At 43.8% G+C, this 22,561-nt stretch overlaps 1 protein-coding gene across 2 annotated transcripts; it reads left to right on the forward strand.

Moving 5' to 3' along the window:
- Positions 1-676: 676 nt before the first annotated feature.
- On the forward strand, positions 677-22,183 carry l3mbtl4 (L3MBTL histone methyl-lysine binding protein 4). Of its 2 annotated transcripts, none has more exons than XM_083778691.1 (19): positions 677-746; positions 2,386-2,472; positions 3,597-3,652; positions 3,885-3,958; positions 4,475-4,591; positions 6,767-6,902; positions 7,735-7,823; positions 8,580-8,737; positions 9,027-9,103; positions 9,480-9,565; positions 9,695-9,805; positions 10,638-10,752; positions 11,642-11,738; positions 12,011-12,133; positions 12,310-12,405; positions 13,280-13,350; positions 15,133-15,263; positions 17,493-17,555; positions 19,338-22,183. In XM_083778691.1, the coding sequence occupies exons 3-19, from the start codon at positions 3,622-3,624 to the stop codon at positions 19,488-19,490; spliced, it is 1,728 nt and encodes a 575-aa protein (XP_083634817.1). In that variant the 5' UTR covers positions 677-746; positions 2,386-2,472; positions 3,597-3,621; the 3' UTR covers positions 19,491-22,183. The 2 variants fall into 2 exon arrangements, with proteins under 2 accessions (XP_083634817.1, XP_083634818.1); XM_083778692.1 differs by having other exon boundaries at positions 726-865.
- The last annotated feature ends 378 nt before the right edge of the window (positions 22,184-22,561 follow it).

Below are 22,561 nucleotides of genomic sequence, written 5' to 3' on the forward strand. Positions count from 1 at the left end.
CACACGAGCTGCGTTCGCTTCCCGCGTTTGCGCGTCTTACTTGTTATAGTTATTATGTAGGCCTATTTATGATTTAGACATTTATTTATGTCTACTCACGTGCAGTAGCCTATAGTTCCCACAAACAATTTGGGAGGGATTTTTGGGTCACAGGCATAGTCTGTAAAAGGTCACAGGCCCATTTTTCATAGCCTGACTCTGTGAGTCATGTTACATTTTTTACGGCTGATGCATAAATATAAATAATATCCATTTTCATACGTTTTTTTAGCGCGTGGAAGGAACACGTTATTCCAACCAGTTCCTTTCCCCTCCATCAGGTGCCCCGGCTGGCCAGGGGGAGGCAGTTTAGAGACCAGGATTACTGCATGTTTTTTGTGAGGGTACATACCTACCCTATAGGGGACATGTTTTTATAATTATTTTATCAAAAGTTAAAACATAAATTCCCATGAATTAAAATGATAAAAAAAACGTTTATGAAATAGTGAAAATAACAGATCTACAAGCTCACAACACATATAAGCTTGTAGATCGTCTTTCTTTCTTTCTTTCTTTCTTTCTTTCTTTCTTTCTTTCTTTCTTTCTTTCTTTCTTCTTTATTTCCCTCCCTCCCCCCCTCCCTCCCTCTCTCTCTCTCTCTCTCTCTCTCTCCCTCTCCCTGCTCACAGTGATTCCGTGCATGCGCATTACACTCAGTTCCGGGTTGGTTGTTGTATTGACAGCAGAGCTACGCTCGTGACACAGTAGGAAACAAACCGATCAGTTCATTCATTAATCAATACAGCTGATCAAACGATTCACACGAGGTACTTCTACACACCCCTTGACGACTGTTTGACGGCTTTTAACGCCGCTGTTGCTGGTGAGGCGTGTGTGTGTGTGTGTGTGTGTGTGTGTGTGTGTGTGTGTGTGTTTGTGCGTGTGTGTGCCCGCGCGCGCGCGCGCGTGTAATACGACGAGCCCACAATTTAACTGCTCCTAATATAATTGTCTGATGACTTTTCGTGTGTGTGTATTTAACTGCTCCTAATATAATTGTCTGATGACTTTTCGTGTGTGTGTGTGTGTGTGTGAGAGAGAGAGAGTTCACGAGATGGGAGGAATCAGTAATGTAGTATTTCATTGTACTACTGCAGTAGTATTGCTATTTTCAGACAGTTTGAACAGTACAGTAGTAGACAGTATTCATTATGTATTTACAGGCATATCAGACACGCCCCCATCCACCCTAGATCCCACATAAGCTCATTCAACTTCATACTCATCTTATTTAACCCCCATTTTCAGCTCCCACTCCCCTAATTTACTGAAAGACAAGAACACAAGATAATTAAGTCAAGAACAACGATGGAATGAAGTGTTTAAGCAAAGTAGTCATTGGAGAGACAATTTTATGAAATGTAAACAAGGAAGTGAATGTGGTCTGTTGTGCGTTCTGAGTTTTGACTATAGCCTGTCACGATTATAACACTTTACTTGACAATTTGCCACACAAATAATTGCAGACAAAGTGTAAACACAAACATTGACAAGACAAATGTGAGGATGCAAATTGTGTTTGGCCGGCGTGATAAGTAATTGGGCGGGAGAGAATGAGATGATAAGAGCTCCCCTCACTTCACACGGGAGTGGTTTTATTGTAGACCTGGACACACTGGTCGGTGTTCAAATACAATTACATCTAGGCTACCATTACTGTATTAACCGATAATACTTTTATTTTATTATATTAAGCATGACCGTTATATATGATTTTATGTTCTGATTCGTTTTAATATTAATATAACTAGAGCGGTGCCTGTTGGAGCCTCTACAGCGGTGCCCGTTAGGCACTGGCCTACTTGGAACGATGAAAGTTGGAGTAGGCTGGACTGGATGCTAGGGCCGGGAGTCGGGACGGTATGGGATTTTAGTTTTACTGCCAGCTCCATACATGGACCCTGGGCAGGGGTCCTGTCCAGAGCCCGGGAGGCATGCCCAAATATGGAGTGGTGTGACTGTGATTGTGATGTCGGAACAGGCCGGCTCCATATATGGACATGGATAGGGACCCTGTCCAGAGCCTGGGCAGAGGTCTTTTTGTGGCGGTTCTGGACAACCGTGAGTCCGACCGACTCGACACGGGCATGTGTGGTGGTGTGGACGGCGGTGGGGGAACGGTTCCTGAGTTACGTGCATCACACACGCACACAGAGACTCGGTGCATTTATAGTTTGATGCATGCCTGCATGGCAGTTCATCAGCTATTTTTGCTTGTATTTTTTTGATGACATGTTATAATATTCTGATTTATTTTAATATCGATATGTAAGTATGACAGTTAAATGACATCATTAGGATTAGTTTTAATATTATTATATTAAACAAACATCTCTCTTTCAGAAACAAGTATCTGATTGGATGAGTTGAGTTGGACCGTCTGCTATGACGCTGACGCCCTGATTGGCTGCAGGAGAGGGTCAACACGCAGTAAGACGCACGCACGCACGCACACATGCACGCACAAACACACACACACACACACACACACACACACACACACACACACACACACACACACACACACACACACACACACACACACACACACACACACACACACACAAGCAACTAAGCTTTTATGATGCGTTCGGACCTGCAGATACAAAGCTACAGGCTACCATTCATTTCTGATGGAAGCCAGCGGCATGAAGATACGTAACAAAGCTACAACAAGTAGAGCTGGCTTAAACTTCAGCTACAAAGTCCACACACTTCCTGCTTGAAATGGGGGGGATTATTTCCATCAGCCAGTTCCCTCACCCTGTTCTTTTTTTCTTTGTTTATTTTCTTTCCCCCTTTTATATTTTCCTCACTCCTCGGACGCATGCTTGCCGTCAACGCGCGGATGTGGTGATCAACACTCGAACGGTTGCTCGACGAGAGATACACTGTCATTTTGCATATCGTTTGTAGCTGCCAGTGTGAACCATAGATGGACTGTAAAAAACAATAGACAAATGCATCCATTGGTTTCTACAGACCCGTTTTTTCCCTGCAAATTCAAATCCATCGTCTTGGAATTTCCGGGCCCCGAAAAGCAACCAGAAATGAATGCTATTGGATGGAAGGGCAGCGAGGGCGGGGTCTTCACTCAGTACAGCCAGTAGAAACCCTAGAAGCATACTCTACTTATACATCATCAAGCTTAAAATCAATGGGACCATAATTTACCCCCAAAAAAAGCATAATAATTGAAAAGGAGACTTTAAGCTAGCGACTGAAAGCATCTCAAGTAGGCCTATTTATGAAGTGTAAAGTCCGGTCAAATCCCCATTGGCTCATACATAGTCTGGATTTTCGGTGGTTAGGTGACCACCGAACTACAACATGACGTCACAAGCCGCGGTGAAGAGCAAACCACCGCCCCAGCCCTTCTCTCTGTTTTTACTCACCACCGCTCAACGTTATTTCAGCTCCGGTGTTCAGCTCACCACCGGAGTGGTGGTCACCTCACCACCGAAAAAACAGACTATATGAATGAGCCTTTAATCGACTTTAGTGTGAACGCAGCATTAACCCTCCTACTCTTTGCCATGGCTGCTTGTTTTCAGGGCTGAACTGGAAAACCCTGCAACCATGAAAAACAAAGTAACCAGCAGTACACAAGGTACGATGACACACGCACGCACGCACACAAACAGATATTTACTTTTTGCTGTAAGTCAGTGGTTCTCAAACCTCCCTTATGTGTGTGTGTGTGTGTGTGTGTGTGTGTGTGTGTGCGTGCGTGCGTGCGCACGTGTGCGCATGTGTGTGTGTGTGTGTGTGTGTGTGTGTGTGTGTGTGTGTGTGTGTGTGTGTGTGTGTGTGTGTGTGTGTGTGTGTGTGCGTGCGTGCAGGAAAGCGCTGGAGTTGGTCCAGATACCTTCAAGAGCAGAATGCTGAAGCTGCCCCTTTGAATCTGTTTACACAGGTAACACACACACACACACACACACACACACACACACACACACACACACACACTGGGGACGATGACTTTGCGGGGCCTCTCCGCGTTGCTTTGCGTCATAGTGTTACCTTGTGTGCAGGCTCGTGAGGCGAGCCTATTGGTTGAAACCGTTGTCACTTGTTCATGCATAGGGTACTGCCACACCAGAGTGGAAACCCGTTTTGCACTGCCAACAGTCTCGGCTGTCGGCAGCCGAAAAACCGGGTTTTTAGACAGCTGGTGGATGGAGAAAATGCTCCACTTCCGCCGACGACTTGCGCAACGGCCAGCTTACATCTGACGCTCTCCTCCGCGTCAGATGTAAGCTGCATAAAAATGAAGTGTGTCACCCGGCAGTGATAGGCACTAGCCAATGGAACAGATGCAGCCTGCAGCCCATCCACTGGGCGGGTTATTCACTTGTATTAATAATGTGGAATCCTCTCTATCTCTCTCTCTCTCTCTCTCTGTGTGTCACTGTGTATGTCTCTCTATCAGTACCAGGCGTTTTCCAGTACCAGTACCAGTACCAGTAATGGTTTCCAGGTGGGGATGAGACTGGAGGGCATTGATGCTCTGCACCCCGCCATGTTCTGTGTCCTGTCTGTCGCCGAGGTAACACACACGCACGCACAAACACACATGCAGACGCATGTACCTCATGTGTGCACTCATGTGAGGACTTAAACATTTTAGGACGGCATTGAAAATAGCAGAAAAATAGCAGATTTAGAAGCTTCTAGATCTGTAGTATAAAAATGGGAAAGTTTACACACATTATTGCAACACGGCAACGTTATTCTTTCTGCAACAACGGGTGTCGTTGTTTAGACTAGCAATAACTTCTTCCTAGAAGAGCAAATAAAACTCCATCTTTACAGTAGCTAAATAATAATAATAATAATAATACATTTTATTTATAAGGCGCCTTTCAGGGCACTCAAGGTCGCCGTACAGATTAAAAGCAGTACAAGAACACAGTTAAAAGCAGGAAAAAATAAAACTAGGGCACAGCTTGCAGCAGAAGACACAGAGGTCACACAGAGTCATAGGCCTGCCTAAACAGGTGGGTTTTGAAACAGGTGAGTTTGAAATATGGTGATAGAGTCCATGTTTCTGATGTCAGGGGGGAGGAAGTTCCAGAGGTGAGGGGCAGAGCGGCTGAAGGCTCTTGAGCCCATGGTGGAGAGACGGGCTGGGAGGACTTTCAGGGTGAGGGAGGAGGCAGACCTGAGAGACCGGGTGGGGATGTTGACGTGGACAAGGTCAGACAGGTATGGGGGGGCGAGGTTATGGATGGCCTTGAATGTGTGGAGAAGGATTTTGAAGTCGATATGGTATTTGAAGGGGAGCCAGTGGAGTTGGTGTAAAACAGGGGTGATGTGACTGATGACAGGGGTTCTGGTGACGATACGGGCAGCAGCATTCTGGACTAGTTGGAGTTTTTGGAGGAGTTTGTGGGGGAGACCAAAGAGAAGGGAATTACAGTAGTCCAGGCGGGAAGTGACAAGAGTGTGAACCAGGATAGCGGCACTGTGGGGAGTTAGGGAGGGGCGGAGGCGGTTGATGTTTCTGAGGTGGAAGTAGGCGGATCGGATGGTGGTGTTGATGTGGGTGTGGAATGAAAGGGTACTGTCGAGGACGACACCCAGACTCTTAACCTGAGGGGAGGGGGAAACCGAGGAGTTGTCAATGGTGAGAGTGAAACTGGGTTGCTTGGTGAGTGTGGATTTGGAACCAATGAGAACTACCTCGGTTTTATCACTGTTGAGTTTGAGGAAATTGGAGGTGAACCAGGACTTGATTTCCTGCAAACGGGTACAGAGGGAGGAGGGTGGGAAGGTGGAAGAAGGTTTGGAGGAGACGTAGAGCTGGGTGTCGTCCGCGTAACAGTGGAAAAGGATGTTGTATTTGCGGAAAATCTGTCCAAGGGGGAGGAATAGGATAGAGCTAAGTACAGAGCCCTGGGGGACACCGGAGGAGATGGGGGAGGGATGGGATCATGGGAAGTGAATGATTTGAGCAGTTATCAGAAAAAAAGGAGGTGGACAACTGGAGGGGTCAGTTGCTGATGAATAGTGGCTATTTTTGTATAAAAAAATGACATCAGGGAGTTACAGTGGTCAGTGGAGTAGAAGTGTGGGGGGAGGGAATCCGGGGGGCGGAGTGAGTTATTTACCACTGAAAACAGGGCCCTGGTGTTACCAGCACCAGCAGTGATTTTGTCCGTGAAATATTGAGATTTGGCTGAGGAGAGGGCATCTTTGTAGAGAAGGATGTGGGAGTGGTACATCTGTTTGTGGACAGTGAGACCAGTTTTGCTGGAAAGCCGCTCCAGCTGGCTACCTTCTGCTTTCAGCTGACGTAGGTGGGGGGAGAACCAGGGGGAAGAGTTGGGGAATGACACAGTCCGGGTTTTGAGGGGGGCAAGTGAATTTAGCAGAGAATCTCTTTTTAACTCTGTAGTCCTGATGTAGCTTATGACTCCAGCTCTATAAACAAATGCAATGTTCTTGGAGTTCTTCTAACTAGTCAACTTACATTTACCTTAAATAGACAGTGACAATGCTAATTTAATTTACATTTAGTCATTCTTGGTCTTCTTCAGCGAAACGTATAATTGTCAATTAACAACAGATTAAATTGCTTATTTAAACTCCAGTCGGTGTACAAATGTAAGCCAATGGAATTGACAGTAAACTTTGGGTGATGTCACCCAACTTCGTTTATCAATCCGACGTAACGCCTATGACTGCAGGTGATTTGTTGTTTGTTTGTGTGTCCTCTCAGGTGATTGGCTACCACCTGCGTCTCCATATTGATGGTTACTCGGAGTGCTATGACTTCTGGGTAAACGCAGACTCGCCAGACATCAGGCCTGCAGGCTGGTGTAAACGGCACAAACACAGGCTCCACCCACCCAAAGGTAACAGCCAATCAGAAACCACACTGGCACCACCCACTCAACAGTAACAACCAATCACAAAATCACATCACAGGCCCCACCCACCCAACAACTAAGAAAACCGTCAAATAGAGCGTCACAGTCCCGCCCCCTTGAGAGACCCGGAAAATAATTCCCCGTTAATTTTCCTCATAGACTTTTCAAAAAGTATTTATTTAAAGACGTTTACGCCGCGGACAATAAACACAATGTTTTGGGCCGAACAAATAATTAAAAAGAAGAAAGAAACGGCAGGTTACATCACTTTTTTTGTTGTTTTTCTTCTTTGTAATTATTTGTTTGGTCCAAAATATTGTGTTTGTTGTCATGATTTGTCACGACTCGAGTTGGCTTCGTACGACGCTTAAAAGGTCTTTAAATAAATACTTTTTGAAATGTCAATGGGGAAAATGCATTGGGAGTCATTTCCTGGGCCTGGTGTCATCATGACAAACAAACAAACAAACAAACACAACAATTTCTATGTGTGATTGTCTGCAACAACAGTTACGCCAAAATGATGTAGACAGTAGACACTGGAGTGGAAATGTATTTATGTATTGTCTTATTCATGTATTTTAAACTTAAAGGACCAATTCACCCATTTTAAACCTTATCTTCAAATAACTGGTCCTCACTAATGGCCATTATAAGATGACATCATTTGGTGTACTCACAATTTGCAGTTTTAACAAACCATAGACAGACATACTAAAATGAATGTTATAGCAGTGATTACCATGAGGATATTGCAAGTGGGCCCCCAAATAATTGGCAAAAAATGTAAGATGGTAATGACCAATTTCCTCAACAGGTCACAGTGAGACAGGTTTTGACTGGGATAAGTACCTCCAGTCCACAAACGCTCAGGCTGCCCCTGATTCACTGTTCAGCTCTCAAACGGTTAGTCTGTCTGTCTGCAAAATATGTCATTTCTGTGAATCATGCAGATCTGAGCAGGAAATGTTCACATAGGCTATTCACAAGAGCCTATGCCCCCCAATATTTTCACCCTTCTCACCCCTGACCTGTTTGCATGCCTGCTTAAAGATGGAGTGCTGTGATTAGTTTCCACCCTAAAACATGATCATAAGGTATTATAAGGAGGAAGATTTTTTTCCAAAAAGTGTACAGTATTTATTAAAATGTCCTTTGTATGTGCACATGCCCACCAGTTCATTAAGTATGCCTGGTTTGCCTGGTGGGTGGTGATCCACCTGAACTGAAGTCGCACCCACAGCTGTTGTTGTATGATATAGGGGGAGGGGTTAGGGGAGGGCATGATACTGTGATGTCACTATATCACTGTTTTTTTCATTGGCATGTTTGACTGTCAAGGTTTCAGCCTCCAGGAAGAAACCCTAAATACAAAGGGAAGATATCATTGCACATAACAACCAAACCAAGGGGTCTAATGAAGTACTGTCACCTCATAAACACATGTAAAACTGCAAAAAATCAATGAAACCAATGAAATATGACATAATATTATTATTATAATCACAATGTATTTATATTCTGATGATTCACTCTCCAAAATGTACATGGAGTCTGACTTACACGATAATGCCTGATTTATGACAAACTCACAAGCTGTGAGCGTTATTATTATTATTATTAGTTAACAGTATGTATGTTATACTGTGTAAATTGTGTTAGCCCTCTACTAGCGCCACCTGTCAGTTTGAGGTGGGAATGCGTCTGGAGGCGGTGGACAGGAAGAACCCGTTTCTGGTGTGCGTGGCGTCCATCAGTGATGTCATCGCACAACGCTTCCTGGTTCACTTTGACAACTGGGACGACACCTACGACTACTGGCAAGTGGGGATGGGGGTTGAGAAGCGCTTCTATCACGGGATCAATTCCGACGTCGTCGTGAAAAAACATGCAATCAAATCACTGGCACAAAAAGCATACAGTATGTCATTCTAAGAAAGCGTTTGACTTCTGCAGGAATTAAATGAAAGCGCTAGAGTGCCTCAGTGCCTCATCAATTGGGATCGAAATGTATTAAAGATTAAGTGTATTGATACTGAGGAATGTATTGATTATTCATAACTCAATGTATTGTTTATTGATGACTGAATATTGATTATTGGTTGACAGGTGTGACAGCAGCAGTCCGTACATTCACCCTGTCGGCTGGTGTGAGGAAAACAAGAGACCACTGACTGCACCTCAGGGTACACGCACGCACGCACGCACGCACGCACGCACGCACGCACGCACGCACGCACGCACGCACGCACGCACGCACAGAGATCAGTATAGGTAGAGTTAACCACTAGAGTCAAAGCATCTCTATTTTGGGCAGAGCATTTTCCAAAAACAGGCAATCTACGAGCTCACAACCAGACTTACCACGGTCAATTAAAACATGTATCGGTCAATGGCCGAACGAAAACCTTGCTCACAACACGTCACATTATCTCATGCACAAAGTACACACACGAACAAGAAAGAACTCATTGGCTGACTGTCAAACAATCCACTTTAAAATACTGCTCTACTGTGTGTGCGTGTGCGCGGGTGTGTGTGCGTGCACGCTTGTGTGTGCAGGTCATCCCAGTCCAGAGAGCTTCCTGTGGTCAGAGTACCTGGAGGAGAATAACTGGACGGCTGTTCCCATATCTGCTTTCACTGTGGTACGCACGCACCCAAACACAAGCTCTCTCTCTCTCTCTCTCTCTCTCTCTCTCTCTCTCTCTCTCTCTCTCTCTCATATATAATTGTGTGTGTGTGTGTGTTTGTGTGTGTGTGTGTGGTCCAATCAGAGAGCTCCTCATGGTTTCTGTGTCAACCAGAAATTGGAGGCGGTCGACCGGAGGAACCCCATGTTGATCCGTGTCGCCACGGTAACAGAGACGGACGAATACAGAGTTAAGGTACTGTGTGTGTGCACGTGTGTGTTTATGTTAGAGGTCTGCATGAGTCCACAAAGTTGGACCCATTCCGAGTCTCAACGGATCCAGCGATTACCCGAGATTGGTAGCTCAGATATCCAGTTGTCTAGAACTGGTAATCCAACCAATATGCCCATATATGGACATTTCAATGCATGAGCACATACTGATGACATCAGGGATCTCCATAAATGGGCATAAGAGGTACAAGACTGACAGATACAGAGATATCCACATATGGGGCATAAAAGGGACACAGATATACAAAAGATCTCTATATATGGCCATAGACTGACTGGCACAACGGGTACTCTGACAAAGGCACTGCGACTCAGACATATTGGTCGGCTCGGCGGTGCGACATAAGTGTGAGGGTCACGTAGCGTATAGCGGCCCTGACCTCTTATAAAAAAAGGAAATAGCAGACCGAATTCAGTGATTGACCAGAATCAGTTTTAAGCATTATGTTAAACTTTAGCTATTGAAAAAGGTTGAGCACCACTCCCCCACTGACATAGAAACAAACAACAGTGGTACAAGTGGTCTGTCCCTTTGTATGTTTAGGGTACCAACAGGGAGCGCTGTTGCACCACTAACTGTTAGGATTTAGAAGCCCTTTTTTTTTATCGGCCTCTGATCTAAATGGGTTAATTAATTATGTAATTTTCAGCCAGTGAAAAACCGTCACCGTTGACACCGTTATCCGACTACAGTTTTACCGAATCTCACACTGTGTGTGTGTGTGTGTGTGTGTGTGTGTGTGAGGGTGTGTGTGTGTGTGTGTGTGTGTGTGTGTGTGTGTGTGTGTGTGTAGATTCATTATGACGGCTGGTCGGATAGGTTTGATTTGTGGTGTGACAGTGAACTCAGTGACCTTCATCCTGTTGGCTGGTGTCACCACACAGGACACCCCCTAGAGCAACCTCCAGGTACTCACTGTTAATTGGCAAGGGGAAAATGAACAACATATATTGTATTAGTATATTGCACCAGAGGTGGCTAAGAGCTATCTTTTGAGTGGTGCAACCACTCCGACAACCAGCAATGTCCGTGTGGTACACCTATGTATGTGACATTAATGAGCACCAGTAAATGACTATTAGTACCAGTAGGGGGCGCCAGAAACAGAGAGAGGGATAGTGCTGCAGAGAGAGAGAGATAGGGGGGGGGTGATTTTACATAGTCAAAGTACACAAACAAACATAGGAAACATGCAACACAGTCCTAGCAGAAAAGGAAATATTCTGTAATAAGAATACAATAAAATATAAGTAATAATCGTGAACATTTTAGAAAATAATTTAATATCTTTTTACACCAATCTTGTATGGGGTGCACAACATATTTTCAGACGGGGGTCCGCGGCCAAATCCATATCATTTTGGGGGTTCTTGACATGAAATGGTTTGAGAACCACGCGTTATAGACAACCGCCTGTCTGACCGGCTCGCCGCCGGGCACAGCACTCCCTCGGGTCTTCGTTCGACGCATGCTCGGCTTTGATGTCGGTCCGTCGAAACGTTTCCCGATATATGTGAACTAGAGCACATGCTTCCCATCTATTGGTCGCGGACTTATTTTTGTGGGTACCTTCATTTTTTGTTTCCTACATTTTGTTTTTAATTATTGGCATTTCAAAACATTTTCAAAAAAACATTCCTGAAAAAGCTAAATGAATTAAAAACAAATACCAATTACTATTTTTTTCAGTAATTTTGTGAAGAAATCATAGAAAAATCAAATAGGAACTCAAATAGAAAACAAATGAAGTGAAAATAGTTACTACTACCTACCGCTAATGCTAATTTTGTGTTTTAGGCCCCTCCCCCATCCCCTCCTCCCAGGGGGCTTGTCCTACTCCAGGATGTCGAGGTGTCGGCCATGTTAGAGGTGCAAAATACACAGGACACCACAGGTCAGTGTCTCACACACACACGCACGTACACACACACACACATACACACGCACACACGAACATTACAAACAAATGCAATGTAAATATACACTGGAACTAGCAAAGATGCAAAATTTATTCTGCAGACCCCACACAAAACATAAAAATATAACAGACAGGCAGTGAACACACACACACACACACACACACACACACACACAGTGTTGTTTGACATCGTTTGACGAGTTTAATTTGAAGCTGCGTGTGTGTGTGCGTCTCTCTCTCTCTCTCAGTGCCTTCGGTTGTCCATATTCAGACATGAACATGCGTAAGGAGGTGGGGCTTCCTGACCGGCTGGGCGTAGACAAAATCATCACCCTGGTGCCGCTCACCCCCATACCCCGCGACACACACAGGTACTACACACACTCACACATCTTGCCACAGTTAGTTAGGACACGTGAGGCCTGGATCAGGAGGCAGAGATGGTGCTGGACGAGCAGGGAGCACTGTTTATTTTGGCAGCACATTTCATAAACTTTTGAATTGTTTTCATTTTGTTTTGTGTGTGTGTGTGTGTGTGTGTGTGTAGGTCGGTCAAAGAGGAGGAAGAAGACAGACAGGTGACTCCATCTGTACGAGAGAGGCTCGTGCTCACCTTGGGGAAGAGACCCAGACACACAGACAGGTAGACACACACACACACACACACACACACACACACACACCACTGGGGCAGTACTAGGCTTGGGTCGATATAATATATCTAGAGTGGTAACCGGAAATGTCCGCCGTCCGGCCATTCATTTCTATGGAGTTGCTCAACCAGCGCATACCCCCCCTTCTTTCGTGTTGGTTTTGATATTCACTTTTCCCTCCTAGGTCTGAGGGCTTGCTATTTTCCATAAATAATTGAGAAATTACGGTACTGCCGAAGGCTTGTTGTTTTGGTTTTGAGACAGAGTTGGACCAGAGTTGGACAGAGTTGGACCTTGCAGAGATGGAAATATTTATTTGTGACTGAATTGTTAACTTTCATTTGAGAGAGTTTAATAAAAGAACATTATAGGAAATAAATAAGTTTACGTTATAGCATGGAGGTCGGTGAAATAAATGCCTGCTTGAAAGATCTTTAAGAATCGTAAAAATAAAATGCAACCTCTTGTATTCTATAGGGTTTACAAAACGACAACCCCCTTTCAAAGTCTGTGTATATCACAGCATCGTGTGCCGTTGAACCGTAGACCGTAATTGCGAATGGCGGACGAAGTGAGTGTGATGTCATTCTGTGACTCGTCGTGAGCTTGTTGATCAGCTTTTTTCAGCAAAAGCCTTCCCCACAGTAACAGAAAACTGACAAGATACTAGTATAGTGCCCTGCGGGACTCCGGTCAACCATATATTGGTTTAAGTGGTTAATGGCCTTAATAGCGTCACATTTCCATTTATACAATTATATGATAGATACTGTCCACTTCAACAATGCATCAATGAATAGAATCAATGTACTTACGTGATAAGATAATTTAATAACAAACAAAATTACAAAATGTTGATTGCAGCTCTCAACCAACCAAATTCTGTCGAGTCAAAGAGGAGGAGAAGGAGCTACCGGTGAAAGCCTCTGTTCCAGGTCAGTGTGTGTTTTTGTGTGATTATTAGTGTTAAAGCCTCTGTTCCAGGTCAGTGTGTGTTTTTGTGTGATTATTAGTGTTAAAGCCTCTGTTCCAGGTCAGTGTGTGTTTTTGTGTGATTATTAGTGTTAAAGCCTCTGTTCCAGGTCAGTGTGTGTTTTTGTGTGATTATTAGTGTTAAAGCCTCTGTTCCAGGTCAGTGTGTGTTTTTGTGTGATTATTAGTGTTAAAGCATCTGTTCCAGGTCAGTGTGTGTTTTTGTGTGATTATTAGTGTTAAAGCCTCTGTTCCAGGTCAGTGTGTGTTTTTGTGTGATTATTAGTGTTAAAGCCTCTGTTCCAGGTCAGTGTGTGTTTTTGTGTGATTATTAGTGTTAAAGCCTCTGTTCCAGGTCAGTGTGTGTTTTTGTGTGATTATTAGTGTTAAAGCATCTGTTCCAGGTCAGTGTGTGTTTTTGTGTGATTATTAGTGTTAAAGCACAGGTAAGCAGTCTCACTGTACTGTAACCCAGGGCAGCGGTGATTGGTCATCACTCACCTAGACTCGCGTAACCAGACAACTATTCCACAATCTCCGAATGCTATATAGAGTCTGGAACTACACCTCCCGAAATCCGAGTAAGGAAGCTGCCATTTCCGTTCCCGGAAATATATTTTAAAATATATATATATTTCTTTTATGGTTTTCTTTTTGGCTTTTGCCTTTATTTTATATATAATGTTTATGGAGGGACAGACAGTAGGCTGACAGGAAATGAGAGAGAGAGATGGGGGGAAGTAAAGGCCGTCGGGATCGGGAGTCGAACCCGTGGCACACTGCCAGACTGGGTTACCAGCCAAGGTGCCTGGACCACTGAGCCATGGCCCAGGCCATTTTAAAATATCTTTACATTTTATTTTTGTATTTCCTTTTCTGTTAAGCAACAAGCTATATATGCTTAAATTATTTCTATTCATATTAGGATAAATGTGCGCGACTGTAAAGACGAAACGGAAGTGGGGAGGAGGTTCCACTTATATTTTACTCATGACAGCTCTTCCATTGCTGTATGATGAAGCATTTGGAAATTGCGATAGCCAACAGTCTGGTAACGCGAGACTATCACTCACCCAACACCGCTGAAGTGTCCTTGAGCAAGGCACTGAACCCCCCAACTGCTCCAGTGGAGCTGCTTAGTGGCCAACAGTATAAGACTGTACCCTATCCGACACCTCTATCTGGTGTCTGAAAAGTGTACTCCAGCAGCGCCAGCCAGTCATTTAGTATGGCGAGACTCGTTTGAAAGCCGTTTCACTCGGAAACCGAGACCAAAGGAAGTGAACTATCGTTATGTAGCTGGTGCCGTGATGGTTATTTAATTCACCATACATTTTGTAACCGAGGATCATCGTTTAGAGAAATGAGGTGCAAATCAAGCTTGTTTCGAGCCAAAAAGAAGAATCTGAGATATTATGATTCATCGCACCGCAACCGAGTGTTATGAGTGTGTACAGATTCACAATTTATACAATCTTTTATTAAAATAGGCGTCAAAAGGCGATATCGGCCGTAAATTAGTTAATGCATTGATGATATGGAGCAGAAACGGCGTGTGCAAAAGTGGTGCGAAGGCATGCAAGTGTGGTACTCATTTTACATTGTTTTTTAAAACAATTATAACGTTAAAATATGGAGATATAAGAGGATTATTTTAATAATTGAGTCCTGACATGGATTGTGGACGTTCAATTAATGTTTAATGTTTAAAATCAATACATTTGTGAATACCGGTATGTCAATAGGTGATTCCAGCATCCATCAGTCTGTGTTCCAGTCCAGAGAACTGCCTCTGTGCTGGGAGCAACACAGCAAGCTGATGCCTTCACTGAGCCACCTGGAACCCTCTACTGTACAGCACTGGTCCATAGAACAGGTAAACTACCTCCTACTGTACAGCACTGGTCCATAGAGCTGGTGAACTACCTCCTACTGTACAGCACTGGTCCATAGAGCTGGTGAACTACCTACTGTACCTACCTACCTTAACCAATCACCATTTAATGTCTCTCATCACATTCAGTGACAGTAACAACAGCTAATGTTTCAGATGCATTTAGCTTGGGCCTTGGGTACAAATGTAAACCGTTTGTGTCATCTGTAATGTCTAGTCTTAGTGAAATGGATTTGAGTTGCAACTTCAGATTCAGATTCAGATACCTTTATTAGCCATTTGTGTATACACACATAGGAATTTGTTTTGACATAACATGAGTGCATTCAATTCTTTTTTCACATATAGAGACAACATAAGACAACACCGTGCAGGGAAATAAATATAAAGTGCAGGTTTATACAGTAGAACATAGTGCATTTATGTTGCCGGTGATTAAAGTGCCGGTGTCACTAGGAGGCAGGGGTGGAAGGGAAGCCAGAGTCATTGAGCAGCCTGGCAGCTGAGGGGAAAAAACTTTGTCTGTGGCGGGCTTTCGTAGCCTTCGGCAGCCGCAGTCTTCTCCCAGAGGGGAGCATGGTGAGGAGGCCGTGGCCAGGGTGGGAGGGGTCGGCCATAATTTTCCTTGCTCTCTTCAGCGCCCTGGAGTCGTGCAGGGACTTGAGGGAGGGCAGAGGACGGCCAATCACCCTCTCCGCAGAGCGAATCACCCGCTGCAGCTTGGTGAGGTCTTTAGCAGCTGCAGCGGGGAACCAGGTGAGGATGGAGAGAGTGAGGATGGACTCCACAATGGCTGTGTAGAACTGAGCCATCATAAACCTCGGCAGCCTGAATTTTTTCAGCTGTCGGAGGAAGTACAGCCTTTGCTGGGCCTTCTTCAGGAGGGCCATGATGTTCAGCTCCCACTTGAGGTCCCGAGAAATTGTCATGCCCAGGAACCGGCATGACTCCACTGATGTCACCGGGGTGTCTCCCAGCATGATGGGAGGGGGCGGGGCTGCGTTCCTGCGGAAGTCCACCACCATCTCCACTGTCTTAAGAGCATTAAGCTCCAGGTTGTTGTTGCCGCACCAACTCTGCAGCCGCTCGATCTCCCTCCTGTAGGCCGACTCATCCCCCTTAGAGATGAGGCCCACCAGGGTGGTATCGTCAGCAAACTTCAGTAGCTTAACTGACGGATGGAGGGAAATACAGCTGTTGGTGTACAGGGAGAACAAGAGTGGGGACAGGACACAGCCCTGCGGGGAGCCAGTGCTGGTGGACCTGGAGCTGGAAATGTTCTTCCCCAGCTTCACCCGCTGCGACCTGTTGGTGAGGAAGTCCGTAATCCACCTGCGAGTGGAGTCCGGCACTTGCAGCAAGGACAGCTGGTGCTCCAGGATGGATGGCAGGATCGTATTGAAGGCCGAGCTGAAGTCCACGAACAGGATCCTGGCGTAGTTGCCTGCAGTGTCCAGGTGTTGAAGGGTGTAGTACAGAGCCATGTTCACGGCATCCTCCGTGGATCTGTTGGCCCTGTACGCAAACTGCATCGGGTCCAGCACAGGATCTGTGATGCTCTTCAGGTGAGCCAGGACAAGGCGCTCCAGGACCTTCATGACCACAGAGGTCAGGGCGACGGGTCTGTAATCATTAAGGCCCGTGACCTTGGCCTTCTTGGGGACGGGGATGATGGTCGAGGCCTTGAAGCACGCTGGGACGTGACACTGCTCCAGCGAGGCATTGAAGATGGTGGTGAACACCGGGGCGAGCTGGTCAGCGCAGTGCTTCAGGACAGAGGGGGAGACAGAATCCGGGCCGGCCGCCTTCCGGGGGTTCTGGCTCCTCAGCAGCAGTTTCACCTCTCTCGCCGTGACAGAGAGGGGGGGATGCGGGGATGGTGGATGTGGCAGGGGGGGGTGATGGGTGGGGGGCAACCTCTCTTTCTCGAATCTGCAGTAGAACTCATTGAGCTCGTTAGCAAGGGGGAGGTTGTCAGACGCCTGTGGAGACTTGGGCTTGTAATTTCTGATGGTCTTGAGGCCTTTCCAGACGGAAAGTACTGTACTTCTCTGCACACCAAATCGCTTTGTGGAAAAAATAGCAGATCCACGCTTTGAGCTTGTACATCTGCCATCTGAGACTGAAAACTAATGTTGTTGAGATTCCCAAGCATCTTGTGTGCATGTACTATAATTGACATTAATTGTCATTGCATTTCTGTGTGTCTAGGTATCAGAGTTTGTCCAGTCTCTTCCTGGCTGTGAGGATCAGGCCAGTCTGTTCAGAGAAGAGGTGAGCGTTTAACTTTAACACATTCCACGCGTTATAGTATAATTGACAAGATACAGTGACTGCCGGGATTGTTTAATTACCAGAATACACTGAAGTATTTGCGCTTTGATCCATGAAAATCCACTTGAAAAAAGTCCCATGATTTGTTATTGAGCCGACAAAAAAGCCATTTTCCGTGATCCGGGTCACAGACAAAGAGCAAACCGAGCTAAGATTGTCCATATACCCCTCGTTCACTTTGCATTAGACTCAGTTTCCCAGAAGCCCTTGCAAGCCGGTTACATCATCATAACGCGTCTGCCTCGTCACAATGTACTCGACAAAAGCGGACTTTCATAATAACCATCTAACAACGGCTAATTAAACACATTAAACAAATAGCGGGTTTAGCGTATAGTGTGGAAAGTCAATGGAATAAATGTCGTGGAACACATTATAGGTTGAGTCTTGCTTAGATAGAATTGAAAAGTCACAAAAGTCCTGTTCATACTAGAGTATGTTTGACATTAATATCAGAGCATGTAAATATGAAATAAATGCATAAACATTTAGGTAAGATATAAGTTTAGAGCCAATGCTAGCATGTGCTACTGTAAAAGTGACCTCAGTTTTGTCTGTGATCACGGTCAAGTCCTTCTGCTATTATTGTACAAAAGCATTATTCAACCTGTTCTGTTGTACTGTTCTGCATGTTTCTACACCATACTGTCCATGCCTAATAGGAACAAACTTTTCAGTATCACCCGTATTGCTTCCAAAATCATCGGACTTCCTACACCCACACTTTCTGATATGAACAATAAGGCCATCACACGACTAGCACTCTCGATATCAAATGACACTCACCATCCTCTGTATCGCTTCTTTAACCTCATGCCATCTGGACAAAGATACAGAACCTTGCCATGGAAAAAGGTCCGTTTTAGTAGGAGTTTTGTCCCCTCAGCCATCGCGGCATTAAACAAACTGCCCCGCCGATAGGATGGTTCTGTACACAGTGGGGACCTCATGTTTTGTTTTTGTTTTTTGTATTGTCTTGGTGTTATGTGCTCTGTGTTGTTTTTGATGTGGGTGTTGAACAGATTGTGAAGACAAATATCCTTCGGGACAATAAAGATTATTATTATTATTAATGGTGACGGTTAAGGTTTATAACTTGACTTCAGTTCCATAAGCTCATTATTCTGTTCTGTTTCTGCTTTCATACAGTATATACACAATGACTAGGGTTGCATACTGTATGTAACCGACTAGATTTGTATAGTTGAATCTAATTTGTGCCTATAGTTAACTGGAAGTCGACTATAAGCAACATGATTTGACTGAGAGAATCAGTCTGATTTGCATAACATTAACAAAATGTATGCAATATAGGATAATTCCATTTGGGCTGTGGGGGGGTGCTTAATGTCTGATTTAACATACATTCTTGGTTACTGCTTCTGTGTGTCCCTGGCTGGCTGGGTCTGTCTCTGTGTCTGTCCGATCCCGGCATGGAAATAGCGTTATAGCGTTTGTTGACCACCAAGTGTCACTCTTGCGCAGCCTAACACACACACACACACACACACACACACACACACCCCAGGGAGGAGGGCTTGTACAGTACTACAGCACAAGTACAGTACAGCACCACTCGGTTCAGACAGGGCTGATTTTTTAAAAACTATTTGTTAATTATTTTAACAAATTAGGCCAATTTATCGCTTAAGTCGAATCATGCAAACAATCTATTAGTTTGAACTGCTGAAGTCCTAATTACGATATCTGTCCGTCTATCAGCAAATCGATGGGCGGGCCTTCCTGCTTCTCACCCAACAAGATATCGTCAGGATCCTGTCAATCAAACTCGGCCCGGCCCTCAAGATCTACAATTCCATTCTGATGTTCCGACATGCCGAGAGCAAATCAGTGGCCAGAGGCGTGGACCCATGACCCAGCTGGACCAATCACAGCAAAGCTCAATTTACTGACTCATCCATTCCAGGAAGCCTCTCCTCCCATGAACTTAAATCATGACGGCTGCGTCTGAAATGACATGCTCACTAGTGTGCTATCTATGGTTAGTATGGTTAATTTCTTACTAATGAGACCGCACAGAAAGATGGGAATGTGCATCATCTTGTGACAAAGCAGAGGTACTACACACATGCTGTGTTCCCATCTCATCACTGCGTATAGCAATTAAAGTCATACTGTGAAACATTTTAAATAAAAAATAGCCATTCCACATGTTTTTATTTGCCTCTCTCTTCCCCCGACACTCAGGCCAAAATGACGTAGGCACAGGAAATGTACCGGAAATGTATTTTTATGCATGTATTTCAACATGTCACATCCTGTTCCAAAATACCCTCTGGTGGTGCTGAACCTTCCGTATAGACAAACGTTTTAAGGACCACAGAGGTGTCGCCTAAAACGACTGAAATGAATGTTACGCAGTATGACTTTAAATAATGTTTGCTGGAAATGTTGTTTTCAACGTGTAATCGAAGAGTGATTGACATTACGACGGGGGTTTGGTCGCTGCACGTGTATGTTGTTATCACTACCACAGTGCATTGTGGGACATTTCCATATATTTATATCAGCTTGGTGTCCATTATTGCATATCGTAACATGGGGATGGGACGATAATCGTTCTTATCGTGTTATCGTGATAAAAAAGTCATACACTGGGAATGAATTAGCTTTTTCTGAGCTGCATGTCTGATACCACTTAAACCCTCTATCGCCTACTACTTTTTTTATCACTCTAGTCTTCACCAAATCTCAAAATAGCCGATTTTTCAACCTCATAGCTTGTGATCTTGCAGATTAGCTATTTTTGCCGATAATATCGTTAATCACAAATATTAAATTTTTCATACCGTCCCAATGCCATCCCTAATAGGCATATTTCTTGAGTTTAGAATGCATTGCACGTAGCTACTAAGCTTTTGAACGTTCTATAAAGTCTCGCATACTAATTTGGCATGTTAAATACTAGGTTAGTATGAAATTTCGGACACAGCCATTAATTAATTAATTAAATTAAGCTAATTAAATTAACAACATTGTTTCCTCTCTATCATGCCCTCCAGCTGCTGACCCCTCCCCTCCCTAATATAATCCATTTTGAATTTCCTCATTTATTTTGATGTTTGTTGATATCATATTCTTTCATTAATACATGTATTGTGATAGCAGTAACCAACAACCCCAAATACCACCACCACCACCATCATCAACACCACACACACACGGAAATAGAAACATATAATATGGCTTATTTTAGATTCATATCCCGAAATTTACAAAAAATAAAAAATTGTCCATAAATTATAATTTGGAAATATATTTTATACCTGAAAAATATATTTTTAGATATATTTTGATTATTGTATTTTTGCAATACCTTTTGGACCAATTGTACGTTTTTGTTTTGACAATGTGTCTTGTATGTGGCACTATTACTTTAAATAACAAATAACGATAAATAATTTACAATAACTACTAGACACTGTATACATGCACGGCTGGTCATTTAGCTTCGGCTAACTACTGGCCGTTATAGGTAGCAGGCTAAGCTAACTGTACGTAAGATGGTGCCAACTACTGGCCATTACATCTAACTAGGCTAAGCTAACTGTACTTGTGATAATTACAGGCTGTTAGAGCTATCTTGCTAATCTGACTGTAAATTAGCTGGTCCTAAGTACAGGTCAGTACATTTAGGTATGCTACATCTGGCTAAGCCAAGTGTATGTTTTTTCGTGATGACTACTGGCCATTATAGCTAGCTCAATAAGCTAACTATGTTAACTACGGGCTGTTATATTTAGGCAAGCTCATATACGTTAGCTGGTGCGAGCTACTGACCGGTATATCTAGCTGTCTAAGCTAAACTATATTAGCTTGTGATAACGACTGGCTGTCATAGCTAGCTGGCTAAACTATCTGTACATTAGCTGGTGCTAAGTACTGGCCGTTATAGATAGCTTGATATATTAACGGTATGTTAGCTTGTGCTAACTACTGTCCGTTAAAGCTATTTTGCAAAGCAATCTTAATTTTGTTTCCAGTCTGACTTAAGGCTTGTTGAAAGAATCAGGTATTTCAGTATATCACAGACTTCTAAAATGAGTGTTGATATGATACAAAATGTCACTGTTGGGTGGAAACCATGTGTCCAAAACTGTTATCCGATTTACTAATTCACAACACGTTGTGACGCTTGTAGATCTGTTATTTTCACTGCTTTTGTATGACACTCTTGTATGATGAATTGGTTCATTTACAACAAGAATATACAGGATGATACAAGGTTTCTACAGGACACCGACAATATATTAGATTTGTTACTGCTGTCTGTACCGTCCACACAGAAATATTTATTTTCGTATAAACAATATTCAGGAACATAAAGTTAAGAAATATAATATATTCCCTGAATGATATTTGAAATGCCAAATGGATTTTTTTCTTTCTTCTTTTTCTTTTTTCTTTTTTAATGAAAAGCAAAGTGTGAAAAAATAATCTGGATTAGAATTCAGGTGTTTGCATATTGTTTGGTGATACACGTTATTTATATTGTATGACACTTTATGGAAGTCAAATAAGACTTAGAGTAAACGTTCTTCCTCCTCTGTCTGAGTTGTTATTGTGGTGTCACACACACAATTTTGCCATACATTGTTCATACATTAAAGCTGATATAAATCGTTTTATGCTGACAGCGGAAGTTTTGGCGATTGCTTATTTATATTCAGACGGCTAACAATGCTCCCTATAAGACAGCTAGTCTCTCTGACTAGGCCACTAGGGGCAGCAGTCTGCCTCCAAAACTATTCTTTTATCTGAGAAGCTCTGACATTGGTCCAGAAATCATGGTACCCACTTACCAATCAGGGTGCCTCTCGTTCAGATTGGTTAGACCTGGTTTTAGCCCATGGTCGGCCGGTTCATGCACCAATGGGCTGCTACTGATTCTCACAGATAAAACTAGTTAATAGTCTATTGGCAGT

Source organism: Protomyctophum parallelum, assembly GCF_964188405.1.
Source record: "Protomyctophum parallelum genome assembly, chromosome: 12".
NCBI lineage: Eukaryota > Metazoa > Chordata > Actinopteri > Myctophiformes > Myctophidae > Protomyctophum > Protomyctophum parallelum.

Excerpts from the sequence above, each read along its gene's own strand:
- l3mbtl4 (XM_083778691.1), top strand. The coding sequence starts at position 3,622 with ATGAAAAACAAAGTAACCAGCAGTACACAAG. Across the intron at positions 7,824-8,579 it reads CACTGTTCAGCTCTCAAACG|CCCTCTACTAGCGCCACCTG; the intron begins GTTAGTCTGTCT and ends AAATTGTGTTAG. Across the intron at positions 10,753-11,641 it reads CCCCCTAGAGCAACCTCCAG|GCCCCTCCCCCATCCCCTCC; the intron begins GTACTCACTGTT and ends TTTGTGTTTTAG.